At 50.9% G+C, this 13,861-nt stretch overlaps 1 protein-coding gene across 1 annotated transcript in view; it reads right to left on the reverse strand.

Annotated features, from left to right (window-relative positions):
- Positions 1-1,224: 1,224 nt before the first annotated feature.
- Dennd2a (DENN domain containing 2A) overlaps positions 1,225-13,861 on the reverse strand; it is a 74,283-nt gene continuing 61,646 nt past the window's right edge. The window contains exons 15-21 of the mRNA XM_042677259.1: positions 10,077-10,254; positions 8,934-8,975; positions 7,828-7,945; positions 7,028-7,273; positions 4,339-4,425; positions 3,259-3,292; positions 1,225-2,996 (exon numbers count right to left, since the gene is read on the reverse strand). Of these exons, the coding sequence (XP_042533193.1) occupies positions 3,261-3,292; positions 4,339-4,425; positions 7,028-7,273; positions 7,828-7,945; positions 8,934-8,975; positions 10,077-10,254 (703 nt within the window). The 3' untranslated portion in view covers positions 1,225-2,996; positions 3,259-3,260. The remainder of the gene's footprint in view (positions 2,997-3,258; positions 3,293-4,338; positions 4,426-7,027; positions 7,274-7,827; positions 7,946-8,933; positions 8,976-10,076; positions 10,255-13,861) is intronic.

Genomic DNA, 13,861 nt, shown 5'->3' on the forward strand with positions numbered 1-13,861 from the left:
AGTTGACTGCACCCACAATGCACGGCACACCTGTCATGGCCAGGCCAGAGGACAAGGGTGGGTCCTGTGAGTCTGGAGTTCTCTTCTAGAAAAGCAACTCAGGACACATTCTCCCTGAGGTTGAGGGCTAATTTAGTTCTGCCCCTATGTGAGGTTGGACTGCAAGAGCAGATAGGTAAGGAGTCCAGAGCTGGTCAAAAGTTGAAGCTCTGGGTGGTTACCAGGGAGGCTCCCAGCAGGCTGCTACCTGTGAAGGCTGAAACCCAACCTGACTCAGTGAGACCCAGGTGTGGTCTGTTGACAAGTCAGAGTAGGGCTGATTAGCTTGACCACGGGCTTTCTCACCGGCCGCCAGCTGTCTTTAACCTCTGCTTGCCTAGTTTGGAGCCGTCCTTTCTTCCTCTGCCTGCTTTAAAATCCTGTTCCCCCTACTCAAGTCTGCTCAGCAGAGTTCTTCAAAATGGGTGTGCATTCCCTTTTGGGGTAAGGAAAATGAGAAAGAGAATGTGTTACAGGCCCTGAATTGTTCACTTTATTTTTTGCTTGACTCAGGGCCTGGGTGCTGTCTGTGAGCATTCTCTTGCTCAAGGCTCATGTTCTACCATGTGGGCAACAGCTCCACCTGAGTTCCTGAGTTCAAGCCGCAGGACCAGTACAACATGGCTTTGTGATACTTTGAGAATGTGTCCTTTTTCTTCTATTTCAGCAGTATTAAGTTTAAAAAAAAATTATTTTGCTAGTTGCCGGGGGCTCATGCCTGTAATCCTAGCTACTCAGGAGGCTGAGATCTGAGGATCACAGTTCAAAGCCACTCAAGTTTTAGCACTAAAGTTTTTTTTGTTGTTGCTGTGGGGTATGAACTCTAAGCCTGGGCACTCTTCAGCTCAAGACAAGCGCTCTACCACTAGAGCCACAGCGCCATTTCTGGTTTTCTGGTGGTTAATTGGAGCTAAGAGTCTCACAGACTTTTCTGCCTGGGTTGGCTTTGAACCACGATCCTCAGATCTTAGCCTCCTGAGTAGCTAGGATTACAGGTGTAAGTCACTGGCGCCTGGTTTTTCGATTATTTTCTGGGTATAGTCTTGTGCTTCTTTGCCCAGTACTGGCCTCTGACTGTGATCCTTGAACTATCTATACTTCCAGCCTAGGTGAGGTTACTTTCAATATATCTAAAAAACAGAATACTATACGACCATTAGGAATGTTGATAAAATTGTATATTTATTCACTTGAAGGTCTTAAGTAAACAATGTAATAGGAAATAAGTTAGAAAAGAAAAGTGTATTCCAAAATAATAAAAGTGATCTTTTTGGAAATATAAAAATATACAGAATGTCACTATTACTAATCCAAGGAGCTGATTAGTTACCATATTCCCCAGCCTCTCCCCTTCCCCCAGCCACACAAACCTACTCAGGGGGGTTTTCCCTCGACAGGGGTGAGGAGTTGAGCCGGGGCCTTGGGCTAGGCAAGGCAGGCACTCACCACTGAGCCACCTCCCGAGTCCCTTTCAGGTTTTGGTTTTTCTCCCCTATGCTGGCATTGAGCCAGAGCCTCCAGCACACTAGGCAAGTGCTCTACCACTGAACTACATCCCAGCCTGCTCCTCAGATTAACTGTTATGCATAGCCTGGTCCCTACTATTATGGAGAGCCTTGGAGAATGGGATATAAATTATGGGATCCTCTCACCTAAAAAAAAAAAAATCTCAGTAGGCATCCCAGCTGTTGGCTAGTTTTGGGGTGTCTAGGACCCTAGTGTAGTAGGGTGGCCAACCTCGTTCTAATTTTTCTTGTATTCTATCCCCCACTCCCAAGAACCTCTTCTTCCAAGGTCAGGGAGCCTCTGTTAGGCAGCTTGGGCCTCCTGGGCCATTGTCTGGGCCCCAGGCTATCCCTTCTGTTTCTGTCAAGGTTACTGGAAGCAGCCATGTGACCAGCAGAGGGATGTGCAAAGGCTGAAGCCGCCCCAAGGCCTGCCGAGAACCTGCGGAGAGCCCAGGGGGTTCTTGCAATGTCCCTACTGTCACTGGTCCCTCAGGACAACTCTCAGACTATGGCTACCCCCTGGCTCAGGGGCCATCTCAGCCTGAGGCCAGGCCTCTTTGGGGTGCACAAGTCTAATAAAGCTACCTCAATTATCTTGCCCCTCCCCAACCAATGTCCTTCCTGTCTATCCTGCATGCATATGATATCATTTGTGCTGACTGGGTCCTGGAACGAGATGGGAATGAAGTCCTAAGAGTGGCCTTAAATGTCACAAGGCGAGCTCAAGGCACTATTATACATTGTAGGACCCTCCAAGACTTCTTATTAACAGAGCTGACAAGACTTCCTTCTTTTGTACGTCCCTTTAAAGTCTTGGGCTGGTAGGGGCGTGGGCAGTTGGGTGGCTGCTAAGGGGAAATGGCAGCAAGTCAAGGTCACTTGGGAAAATCCTCCGCCACCAGGTGGCGCCACTGACCAGTAAAGAAGAGCCGGTGGCTTGGGCAGCTGAATTCCTCGTCTGATCCAGGCCCCCACACCAGCCAAGGAAGGGCCAGTCCTGAACTTATGGGCATGGAGAACACAGGTATGGTCAGCTCTCCCTTTTGTCTCCCCTCAGCCTACACCTGTCCCCTGTACTCACCAAGTCCTGTTCCTTGGCCACTATTCCTCCCCACCTCTTCTCTTCCTCCTTCAAGTCTCATCCACAAAGTAAAGGAGAGATTTTTCTTAGCCCTGGCAAAATAAAAAGAAATCCCAAACACTTCTCTTCCTTTTAATATCTAAGGTGAAATAAAAGAACAGACCACAGTAACAACGGTTTGCATTTGGGGTTCCCTTCCAGGGTGTCAGAGTGTCCTGCGGGACACAGACTGCTCCAGGCAGTGTGCAGGCCCTGTCTAGTGGCTGGCACCCATCCGGGTCTCTATCCCAGGATCAGGGACAGCCCAGGGCCCAACCTTCCAGAATGTTCTCAAAGTGCTGTGGCTTTTCCCTTGAAGCTGAGCTGAGAGCTGAGGATTATTTCCTTTTTTTTTTTGTTGTTTGGTCATGGGGCTTGAACTCTGGGCCTGGGCGCTGTCCCTCAGCTCTTCAGCTCAAGGCGAGCGCTCTACCACTTGAGCTACAGTGCCACTTCCGGTTTTCTAGTGGTTTATTGAAGATAGGAGTCTCACGGCCTTTCCTGCACGGGCTGGCTTTGAACTGTGATTCTCAGATCTCAGCCTCCTGAGTAGCTAGGATTACAGGCGTGAGCCACAGGCACCCGGCTGAGGATTATTTCTTATGAAGAAACTTCATTTTATTGCCTGAAAAGGAAAATGAGAAGAACATTTTCATCAGGCCAGTTCAATTTTTTTTTTATTTAGAGAATACTTTATTAGCTTCTGTAATCAAACTCACGTAGATGAGACCTTACATATTTAATACAGTGCGTTTACCCCTGTACAATTATTTTTTTTAGGCCAGTTCAATTTTGCCCTTGCCATCTGGATATGGTATGGATAGCAGGCCCCAGGGCACCCTGCGCTACTCAGGCTCTAACTCAGACTAAAGGAGGAGGAAGGATGTCTTCACTATGATAACAGGATTAGAACGCAGGGCACAGGTTCCACGGCCCATGGCCAATGGGAAGGTCCCTCCTCACCCATCTGGGGCCTTGATCTCGCCAATCTTCCCGCTGACTTTCTCCCCATCCTCCCTTTCCCAGTGAGAGCCTTTAAAAAAGTTTTTTTTTTTAGCATGTTAACTGTATAGACAGGTTTTATTGTGGTATTTACATATATGCATATAATGTACTTTGCTCAAAAATTTCCTCCTATATTATTATTTTTCTTCTTTTTTTTGGCCTTGTACTGGGGCTTGAACTCAGGGCTTGGGCCCTGTCTCTGAACTTTCATGCTCAAGGCTAGCACTCTGTGACTTGAGGCATAGATCCTCTTCCGTTTTTTCTGGTGCTTAGTTGGAGATAAAGTCTCCTGGGCTTTCTTGCCCTGGTTGGCTTTCAACCATGATCCTCAGATCTCAGCCTCCTGAGTAGCCAAGATTATAGGCATATATTGTGTGTGTGTGTGTGTGTGTGTGTGTGTATGTGTACGCTGCACGTGCGCGTACATGTGCACGCTGGTACTGGGCTTTGAACTCAGGTTCTTGAACTCTTGCTTAGCTTTTTCACTCAAGGCTGGTGCTCTGCCCCTTGAACCGTACTTCCACTTCTAGCTACTTAATCAGAGGTAAGAGTCCTTGGATACGTCTGTCTGTCTGGCTTAGAATTTTGATCCTCACAGCTCAGCCTCCTGAGTAAGCTAGGATTACAGATGAGTTACCAGCGGGAGGCTGGCAGCAGAGATCTTACCAAGACCTTTGAGGAATCTGTTGACCCCGCTGTGCACGCCGCTGGGAAGGCTTTCCAAGTACTCCTGGGCTCGGACCTCAAACAGACCTGGGGATAGGAGACAGCCGGTCAGTTGGAGTTCTCCTGTGTGCTGCTACACAACTCTCCTCGCCACGGGGTAAGGCGTGAGTGATCAGCTTCTCTAGACCCTGAGGTTAGAGGATCTGCGATACTGTCCCAGTTCTGCCAAAGCCATCTCTGGAAAGCCACAGGCTCGCTCGTTTTACTTAACAAACGCTTTTCAAGGGTCCGTGTTGTGCCAACGACAAGGATTCAATGATGAACTAGTCAGCAGAGAACTCACTGCCCTCCCCCTTCTTCGTACATTCTGTCCGGGGCCGGGACAAGTGGAGAAGTCCTCTGGGAATCCCATGGCCATGTGTGACCTGGACGGCTGGGTCAGCCATCTCCCAGGCTCCCAGGGCTAACTCTACCTGGTTTTTGAAGGATTTTCTATGGATAGGAAGCTCCTTCTGTGTTACTGTGACCTTTCATTAAATTGTGCTAGTACTGGGGCTTGAATTCAGGGCCTGAGTGCTGTCCCTTAGTCTTTTTGCTCAAGGCTGGTACTCTAACACTTGAGCCACAGCTCTCTACTTCTGTTTTGGTGGTTGTCTGGAGATAAGAATCTCATAGTTTCTTGCCTGGGCAAGCTTTGGACTTAGATCCTCAGATCTCAGCCTAAGTAGCCGGGATTCCAGGGGTGAGCCTGAAGTGTTGTGATGACTGAAACTGGGGATTTGCCACTTTGTATTATTTTTTTTTTTTTGGGTCTGGTTGTGGGGCCTGAACTCTGGGCCTGGGCGCTGTCCCTCAGCTCTTCAGTTCAAGGCTAGCGCTCTACCACTTGAGCCACAGCGCCACTTCCGGCTTTTTTTCTTTTTGTTTATGTGGTGCTGAGGACTCCAACCCAGCGCCTCATGCATGCAAGGCAAGCGCTCTACCATTGAGCCACCTTCCTAGTTTTGAGATAACTTTGCTTCACTTCAAATTTGCAATCTTCTGGGCCTCTGCTTTCAGTAAACACACTTAAATGTCCCCAGCATTTTTTTTTTTCCAGTCCTGGGGCTTGAACTCAGGGCCTGGGCACTGTCTCTGAGCTTCTTTTGCTCACAGCTAGCACTCTATCACTTGAGCCAAAGCACCACTTCTGGGTTTTTCTCTTTATGTGGTACTGAGGAATCGAACCTGGAGCTTCATGCATGCTAGGCAAGTGCTCGACCACTGAGCACATTCCCAGCCCAGCTCTTCTATTTAAACAACAACAACAACAACAAATTACCCTTTAGTCTGGGCACTGATGGCTCACATCTGTAATCCTAGCTATTTAGGAGGTTAAGGTCTGAGGATCACAGATTGAAGCCAGCCTAGGCAGGAAAGCTGGTGAGATTCTTATCTCCAACTAACCATCAGAAATGGACCTGTGGCTGGAAATGGTAGAGCACTAGTCTTGAGCATAATAGCTCAGGGTCAGTGACAACGCCGAGTTCAAGCTCTATAACCACTGCTACCACCAACGAAAAGAACTCTAGCTTTTGCTGGCAGTGGCTCATGCTTGTGATCCTAGCTATTCAGGAAGTTGAGATTTGAGGATCAGGGGTTGAAGCCAGCCTAGGCAGCAAAGTCTGAGACTCTTGATCTCTAATTAGCCACCAAAAGGCCAGAAGTGGAGCTGTGGCTCAAATGGTAGAGCACTAGCCTTGAGGAAAAAAACAAAAAAAAAGCTCAGAGGGGCTGGGGATGTAGCTTAGAGGGAGAGTGCTTGCCTGGCATGCATGAAGTCCTGGGTTTCATTCCTCAGTGCAGAAAAAGCTGGGAGTAGTACTGTGGTTCAAGTGGTAGAGGGCTAGCCTTGAGCTAAAGGAGCTCAGGGACAGTGTCCAGGCCCTGAGTTCAAGCCCCAGGACTGGCAAAAACAACAACAAAAACTCAGAGACAGCGCCCAGGCTTTGGTCCCAGAGGACCAGCATAACAAGCAAACAAACAAAAAACCCAACTCTGTAAGGAGGCACATGGATGGTTCCAGTCTCATCAATTTCCTTCTGTATATACCCGCAGAGACCCCATATTAAAACCACCCGCAGGGCGTGGCTGCCCTGTCGGTCCTGGAGGAGGGCTGCGGCAATACTGGACTTTGGGGACTTAACTAGTGTAATCAGAGCTCACTCAGGCCTGGGACCAGGTGTTCCCCAGCCTCTAAGGAGGGGCTCTGCAAGAATGCCTGCCGTACCTGCCCGGCTTGTGTGAGGGGTTTTAGATTCTGAGACAAGGGACAAAAAGAGACTGCAGTGATTTCCCCCCTGGTCTCCTCCTCATCCCGTCCTCCATCCCTAGAAGTGAGGTGGAAAGGAGGCGGGAAGTATGGCAGGGAAGGAGGAGGAGATGCAAAACCTCAAGCAGAGCAGGAGGCAGAGGCTGGTGCTGGTGAAGAGGCCAGCTGCCCAGGTGGGGCAGAGGAGCACCGATTCTCTCCGGCTCATCCATCAGCAGCTGCTGGAGAGAGAGCAGGAGGGGGGGGACAGAGAGGAGGAGCAGGAGGAGCAGGAGGGCAGCAGGGAGAGGTGGGAAAGCCATTCTTCAGGGTCATCCTATGGCTCCAGAGGATGCTGGCATAGGTGGCTCTCTGGCCCCAGCGTGGACGGCTCCTCACCCTTGGCATCTTGCCGGCGCAGCTCCCGCTCCTGGATGAAGCCACGGAAGGTCTGGGTCTCCATGAACACCTCCAGGAAGCGGCGCAGGCTCTTGGAGGAGACGGCTTTGCGGAAGGCGTCCCGCTGCAGGCTCCGCTCCTCCCGCTCGCCCGGCGTCAGGAACAAGGAGTAGTGGCCCACCATCTCCACAAAGAAGCGGACAAAGGCCTCGGACACCACCGCATTCAAGGGGCTGGACGCCGGGCCTGGGCAAGGACAGAGAGGCGGGGCGGGGGAACGGATGATTGGCTGGCGCTCAACAAAGCAGGGAATGACGGCAGCCACGGAAATTCCCTCGGTGGCCAACTGTGTCTTTCCCCATTTACTTATTTGGTGCAAGAACTGGGGCTTGAACTCAGAGCCTGGGCACTGTCCCTGAGCTTTTTGGTTTTGCTCAAGATTGGTGCTCTACCATTTGAGCCACAGCCTTACTTCCAGCTTTTTGGTGGTTAATTAGAGGTAATTCTCACAGATTTTCCTGTCCAAGGCTGGCTTTGAACCGTGATCCTCAGATCTCAGCCTCCTGAGAAGCTAGGATGACAGGCGTGAGCCACTGGTGCCAGGCTTCTTCTCCTACCTTTATATGTATAGTATAGGGCCAAGATGGGAGTGATGGGCAATTTTCCCCACAATTCCTTGTTGGAATGAAGTCCAGATGCAGAGGCTGATGCTCAGCCCCATGTTCTGGCGTTGCCCGGTGGGAATGGGCGGCGCCGCTGCAGCTGCCCCCAGCCTCTCGTGGCGCAAGTGCTGCCTTTACCGTAGGTGCAGCCCGGGGGCCCTCCGTCCAGGTCACAGGCCAGCTCGTTCCTCTGCTCCAGAATGTGTTCCAGGGCCACCTGAAGCTTCCGGGGCAGGATGGAATCTTCATCCTCCATCTGTAAAGCAGAAGCAGCAAGTGGGCCCCAGTGCAGGCGCCTTTGGGTAATGCCTGCATCCTGGCTAGCATCACACTCTGCTACACCACGGGGCAGGCTGATCCCATGGCACCTGTGATGCACAGGCTCATCTATGTGTATGTGTGCCTGTGTGTGTGTTGGTACTGGGGCTTGAACTCTGGGCTTGGGCACTGTCCCTGTGCTCTTCAGCTCAAAGCAAGCGCTCTACCACTTGAGCCACAGTGCCACTTCTGGTTTTCTAATGGTTTATTGGAGATAAGACTCTCATGGACTTTCCTGCCCAGGATGGCTTTGAACCCTGGTCCTCAGATCTCAGCCTCCTGAGTAGCTAGGATGACAGGCGTGAGCCACTGGCGCCCGGCTCACTTTACTTTCCTACTCATGCCTGGTGCTCCATGCCTCCAGTCCAGGATTTTGCTGGTGAATTGGAGATGGAATTTTGTAGACTTTCCCACATAGCTTCCAACTGTGACCCTCAGATCTCAGCCTCCCAAATAGCTAGGATTACAGGCGTGAGCCGCCAGTGTCCTGGGAAAGCTAGCTTTCTGGTCTGGCTTATGGGAAGGCCTACCTGGAGGGCCTTTAGAAAAGAAAGAATGAGCCCGGTATTCGTGGCTCATGCTGTGTAATCCTAGCTACTCAGGAGGCTGAGATCTGGGGATCATGGTTCAAAGCCAGCCCAGGAAGGAAATTCTGTGAGACTCTCATCTCCAGTTAACCACCAGGAAATGGGAAGTGGTGCTGTGGCAAAAATGGAAAAGGTCTAGCCTTGAGCTGAAGAGCACAAGGACAGCGCCCAGGCCCAGAGTTCAGGCTCCATGACCAACCAAAAAAAAAAAAAGAATGAATGAAAAAGGGTATTGTGATAGTCTCAGCTTCTCTGTAGTGGGGCAGGAAGGAAGAGCCGGGCACGCAGAGGCGTGCAGCGGTGCGCAGCGCAGGCGGAGCTCCCCATCCTCTCACTCACCTGTCTGAGGAAGCGATCGTTGATGAGGTCCACCACGAGCACCTGTCAGGCAGAAAGAGGGGCGAGTTCTACCACTAGGGCTGCTGGAGATGGGTCCTGCCTTCTTCCTTCTTGGTACCCCAGGTGGCCGGAGCAGTGTGTGTGTGGTGGGGGGATTTGTGGTTTCTGCATGTTGCAGTGTGGGAACAGGAGGGCGTCCACACTGACCCCAGCTTCTCCCTCCTCAGCGGGTGGAAACACAGGGACCAGGAGATGGCGCCCTCTCCCCAACTCCAGTGTAGAAGGCTGGCCATGGGGGAGGAAGCCCAGGAGCCTGGATGGCCACCCTAACCTCAGCTCGAAAAGCTTGGCCTCTGCTTGTTGCAGACCGGTGGAAGAGCCTGTTCTTGGCTGCAGGGGATTACAGGAGGCTGCACAAAGCCAGGCCTTCAGACAATTAAAGAAGCAGTATCCTGAGATAGACTGCAGATCAGTCCTTCCCTAGGACAGAGGGGTAGAAACTGTGTGTGTGTGTGTGTGTGTGAATGTGTGTGTGTGTGTGTGTGTGTGTGTGTGTGTACATAGGGTCTTTGAGCCACAGCATCACTTCCATTTTTCTGGTGGTTAATTGGAGATGAATCTCATGGCCTTTCCTGCCAGGGTTGGCTTTGAACTATGATCTTCAGATCTCAGCTTCCTGACTAGCTAGGATTACAGGTATATACCACCAGTGCCTGGCTAGATAGGGACTTTCTATTCAGACCAGGCTGACCAAAAATTTAGGATCATCCTGCCTCAATGATCTTGTAATGCTGAGTGCTGGTATTACAGGTATGTGCTAGCATGCCTGGCTTGATGGCTGTCCTTTGGGACTGATATACCAAAGGACCTATGATAAGGACACAGTCCTGGTCCACTGTCATTAGTCCCAGCACATTCTGGTTCTGGCTGGCTCTTCATGTGCTTTCTTCCCTCAGTGCAGGGGGGAGGGGAGGCAGGGCAGGTGGCACATTAGGGCTCTGACCTAGGTTGGCTTTCACAGGTCACCTGCAGATGCCAAAGGTCAGGGAGCCCCGATGGGGGCGGTTACAGACCAAGTTGCAGTTCCGCTGTCCCTGGACTCCTCCGGGCCCCAAGAGAGGGGGCTGGCCGGGTGGGGCTCACCTCTTCCAGCGGCAGTTCCCTGAGCAGCGGCAGCGAGCTGGACAGCAGCCCGATGATGAAGGGCGTGGGTGAGCACACGATGTCGATCATGGCTGGCGGGAGCACAGGAATGTAGGTGTGCTGCCAGCTGAAGGGGTAGATGAGAGCCACCATGGCATGGCAGCACTTGGACAGGGTGCTGCAGCAGGGGGAGAGAGAGAGAGAGAAGGCGCGGTTGGGTGGGGAGAGGCCTGGGCGTCCCTGGGCTCCCAGGCAGGCGGACAGACTCAGCGCAAAGCTGTACTGGCTACCGGAAGCAAGCACAGAGTTCACCTTCTTTTCTTTTTGGTGCCAGTTCTGGGGCTTGAACTCAGGGCCTGACCACTGTCTTTGAGTTTCTCTGTTCAAGACTAGCACTTTACCACTTGAGCCACAGCTGCACATCCAGCTTTTTTCTGGTTCACTGGAGATAAGAGTCTCGCAGACGTCCCTGCCGAGGACTCAGCCTCCTGAGTAGCTAGCACGACAGGCGGGAGCCGCCGCCTTTCACCTCAGAACACCCAGGCTCCCTCCTCTCTGCTGCCCACACCGGAAGGGTCCTAGTTGAGGCCTGGGGAGGTTCCAGGCCTGAGTTCAGCTGCTTCCACTATGAACCCAGGGGAAGAAGACGTGATTGGATCAGCGTTGGCGAGTGAAATTTCAGTAGATTACATTCACTCAGGGAACTGGAATGCAGTGCGCAAAAGCACAACTGGAACCAATTTTTTTTCCCCTGGTGCTGCTGGAGATCTACCCAGAGTCTCACGAACGCTGGGCAAATGTTCCGCCACGGAGCTAAGCCTCAGGTCCATCTTCAGTTCTGATGGTGACAAATGATGCCATCTCAACTGGTCATCTACTGGCTCTGTAGGTCCGTGCTGCTGCTGTCATGGGTGACTCGTTCTTACAAGGAGCATTTTTGTCTTTTTTGTTTAATGTTCAAATCTTCTGCTGCAGCTGGAGCCAAGTGTTCTCACACCTGGTTATGATTAACACCTCGTTAGGGCACAGGAGGGGGGGGGGGACAGCATGAGGACAAGCGGGCAGCGCTCATTCCTGCGGCCCTGACCCCCTGCAGCACCGTGAAAAGAGAAAGGTCAGGCTCTGCAAGAACTAATGGTAGCAGAGGAGAAAAGAGAGGATTATTTTAAGGGTATCTTACATGTTTCTCTCTGTCATGGCTGCAAGTGCTAATGGAATTTTCCTCCCTGACTTGAGAGGGCTGGAGAAGTGCTTGTAGGGTGGAAGGTGGGAACTGGTGGTGGGTTAGGAAAAAATAAAATAAAAATCAAAGCACAGCCAACAGTTCGGGGGAGGCTGACGATGAGTCTTGAGTGAGCGCCAGGCGGAGCCTCACTTAACACTGGGTATGGGAGGCAGTGGTTTTTTGGAGCTTGAACTCAGGGCCTGGGCAGCGTCCCTGAGCTTTTGTGCTCAAGGCCATTTGGAGTCACGTATCATTTCCAGCTTTTTGAAATAGAATAGTAGAAATAGAGTCTCATAGACTTTTCTGCCTGGGCTGGCTTTGAACTGTGATCTTCAGATCTCAGCCTCTTGAGTGGCTAGGATGACAGGCGGGAGCCGCCAGCGCCAAGCCCAGGCAGTATTTTTTTTTTTTGGGGGGGGGGGTCTGGTCGTGGGGCCTGAACTCTGGGTCTGGGCGCTGTCCCTCAGCTCTTCAGCTCAAGGCTAGCGCTCTACCACTTGAGCCAGAGAGCCACTTCCGGCTTTTTTCTGTTTGCTTATGTGGTGGTGGGGAATTGAACTCAGGGCCTCATGCATGCAAGGCAAGCGCTCTACCACTGAGCCACCTTCCCAGCCCCCCAGGCAGTATTTTTGAGGAAGTCCAGGGATAATAGCCCAAGTAGAAGGCTCACATTGTCACAAGGATGAAAGGAAGAAACACCACCTCCTACAGCTGTGACCAACTGGCCAAAAGTGGGAAAGGAAGGACCCTGGGAGGATGGCTGGGGGTGGGGGGTGGGGGGGGGTGTGGGTAGTGGTGGGTGGGGGCGGAGATCAATGATGAACACAGGTGAGAAGGGTGACTTCTGAGGACTGAAGCATCTTTCTAGAACATCAGAAGCACCAGTGCGTGCTAATAGCTGGAGAAGACACTTCAGTCTGGGTGTTCCCAACGCTGTGTGCCAGGCTTGGAGCACCTGTACCCTTCTGATCCATCTACAAACCAACAAGAATCTAGCACAGAAGCCAGGCACTGGTGGCTCATGCCTGTAATCATAGCTACTCAGGAGGCTGAGATCTGAGGATTGAGGTTCAAACTAGCACAGGCAGGAAAGTCCTTGAGACTCTAACTTCCAATCAACCACCATAAATAAAGCTGGAAGTAAAAGTGAGACTCAAGGGCTACAGTGCTAGTTTTGAACGAAAAAGCTAAGCAAAGCCAGGTGCCAGTGGCTCACATCTGTAATCCTAGCTACTCAGGAGGCTGAGATCTGAGGATCGTGGTTTGAAGCCAGCCCAGGCAGGAATGTCTGTGAGACTCTTATCTCCAATTAGCTACCAAAAAATAAGAAGTGGCACTGAGCCTCAAAGTGGTACATTAGCCTCGAATGGAAAAAAATGAGCAAGAGTTAGAGGCCCTGAGTGCAAGCCCCAGTACCAGCAGAAAAATACATAAATAGATAAACCAGTAATGGAAAGATCTGATCAGTTAATCCTGATGATCATGAAGGCAGCAGTCTATCATTTAACCTATGGTTTAAAGCACTATAAAAAGTTTCTTGAACATCCTAAACCTGGCGTTATCTAATTCTTTTGTACAAACTTGTACCTGTGCAGGCGGCTATTATTTAGCCTTTTCTACAGGTTTAGGCAAAAATATTTGGAAGTGAAATGAGCAAATTCAAAGAAAAACCCCAAAATAAAATGTTTATCATCAGCAACAAGAAGACAGGGCTCTAAGGAAATATTTATAGGGTTGTTAAGGCAACAGAATGAACCATCACAAGAACATTCTTTTTTCTTCTATCTGCCAAACTTTGGCTTGACAGAGCCTTTAGAAACACCCAATGTCCACTCTAAAGATGAAATGAAGCACAAATGTTATTTTAAATTTGATAGATTTTTGGCTCAACTTAAAACCCTTTTATAACTTATACAGTATTTGCCACAAGTCCTTTGCAATTTCCTCTTTTCTGTGGGCAGGCTCCTTAGCGATGAGGAGTGCAGAACTGCATTGGGGGTGGGGTGGGACAGTGCAGGGGGTGCTGAGGCCTACCCTGGGGTATCACGGGGCATGTCCAGTGCTCTTTCCAGTGGCCCCCAGAGCAAAATCAGGAGAACTTGTGTCTGCCTTCCAGGTACCGCTAGCCAGATGGGAACTCTGAATTTGCTGAGGACGGAGCTTGGTGGAGGAGGGCAGCAGGCATGGCTTAAGCTCATGATTTCCAGCCTAGTGCCAGTGGTTCATACCTATAATCTTGGCAACTAAAAAGACTAAAATGGAGATGGAAGCATGGCTCGGATGGTAGATCGTCAGGCCAATGAATGAAAGTGTTAGATATTGAGTTCAAGTCCTGGTCTGGGGGTAGAGGACGGGAGAGGGGGGGAAAAGATTGAGATCTGAGGATTGAGGTTTGAAGCCAGGCCAGGGCTGGCTCTGAGACTCTTTCTCTATCATTTCTTTTCCTTCCTTCCTTCCTTCCTTCCTTCCTTCCTTGTTGATCGTGGGCCTGAACTCTAGGCCTGGGCACTGTCCCTCAGCTCTTCAGGTCAAGGCTAGCACTCTACCACTTGAGCCACAG

Source organism: Dipodomys spectabilis, unplaced genomic scaffold (genome assembly GCF_019054845.1).
Source record: "Dipodomys spectabilis isolate Male_0828 unplaced genomic scaffold, ASM1905484v1 ptg000034l, whole genome shotgun sequence".
In the NCBI taxonomy this organism is placed as follows: domain Eukaryota; kingdom Metazoa; phylum Chordata; class Mammalia; order Rodentia; family Heteromyidae; genus Dipodomys; species Dipodomys spectabilis.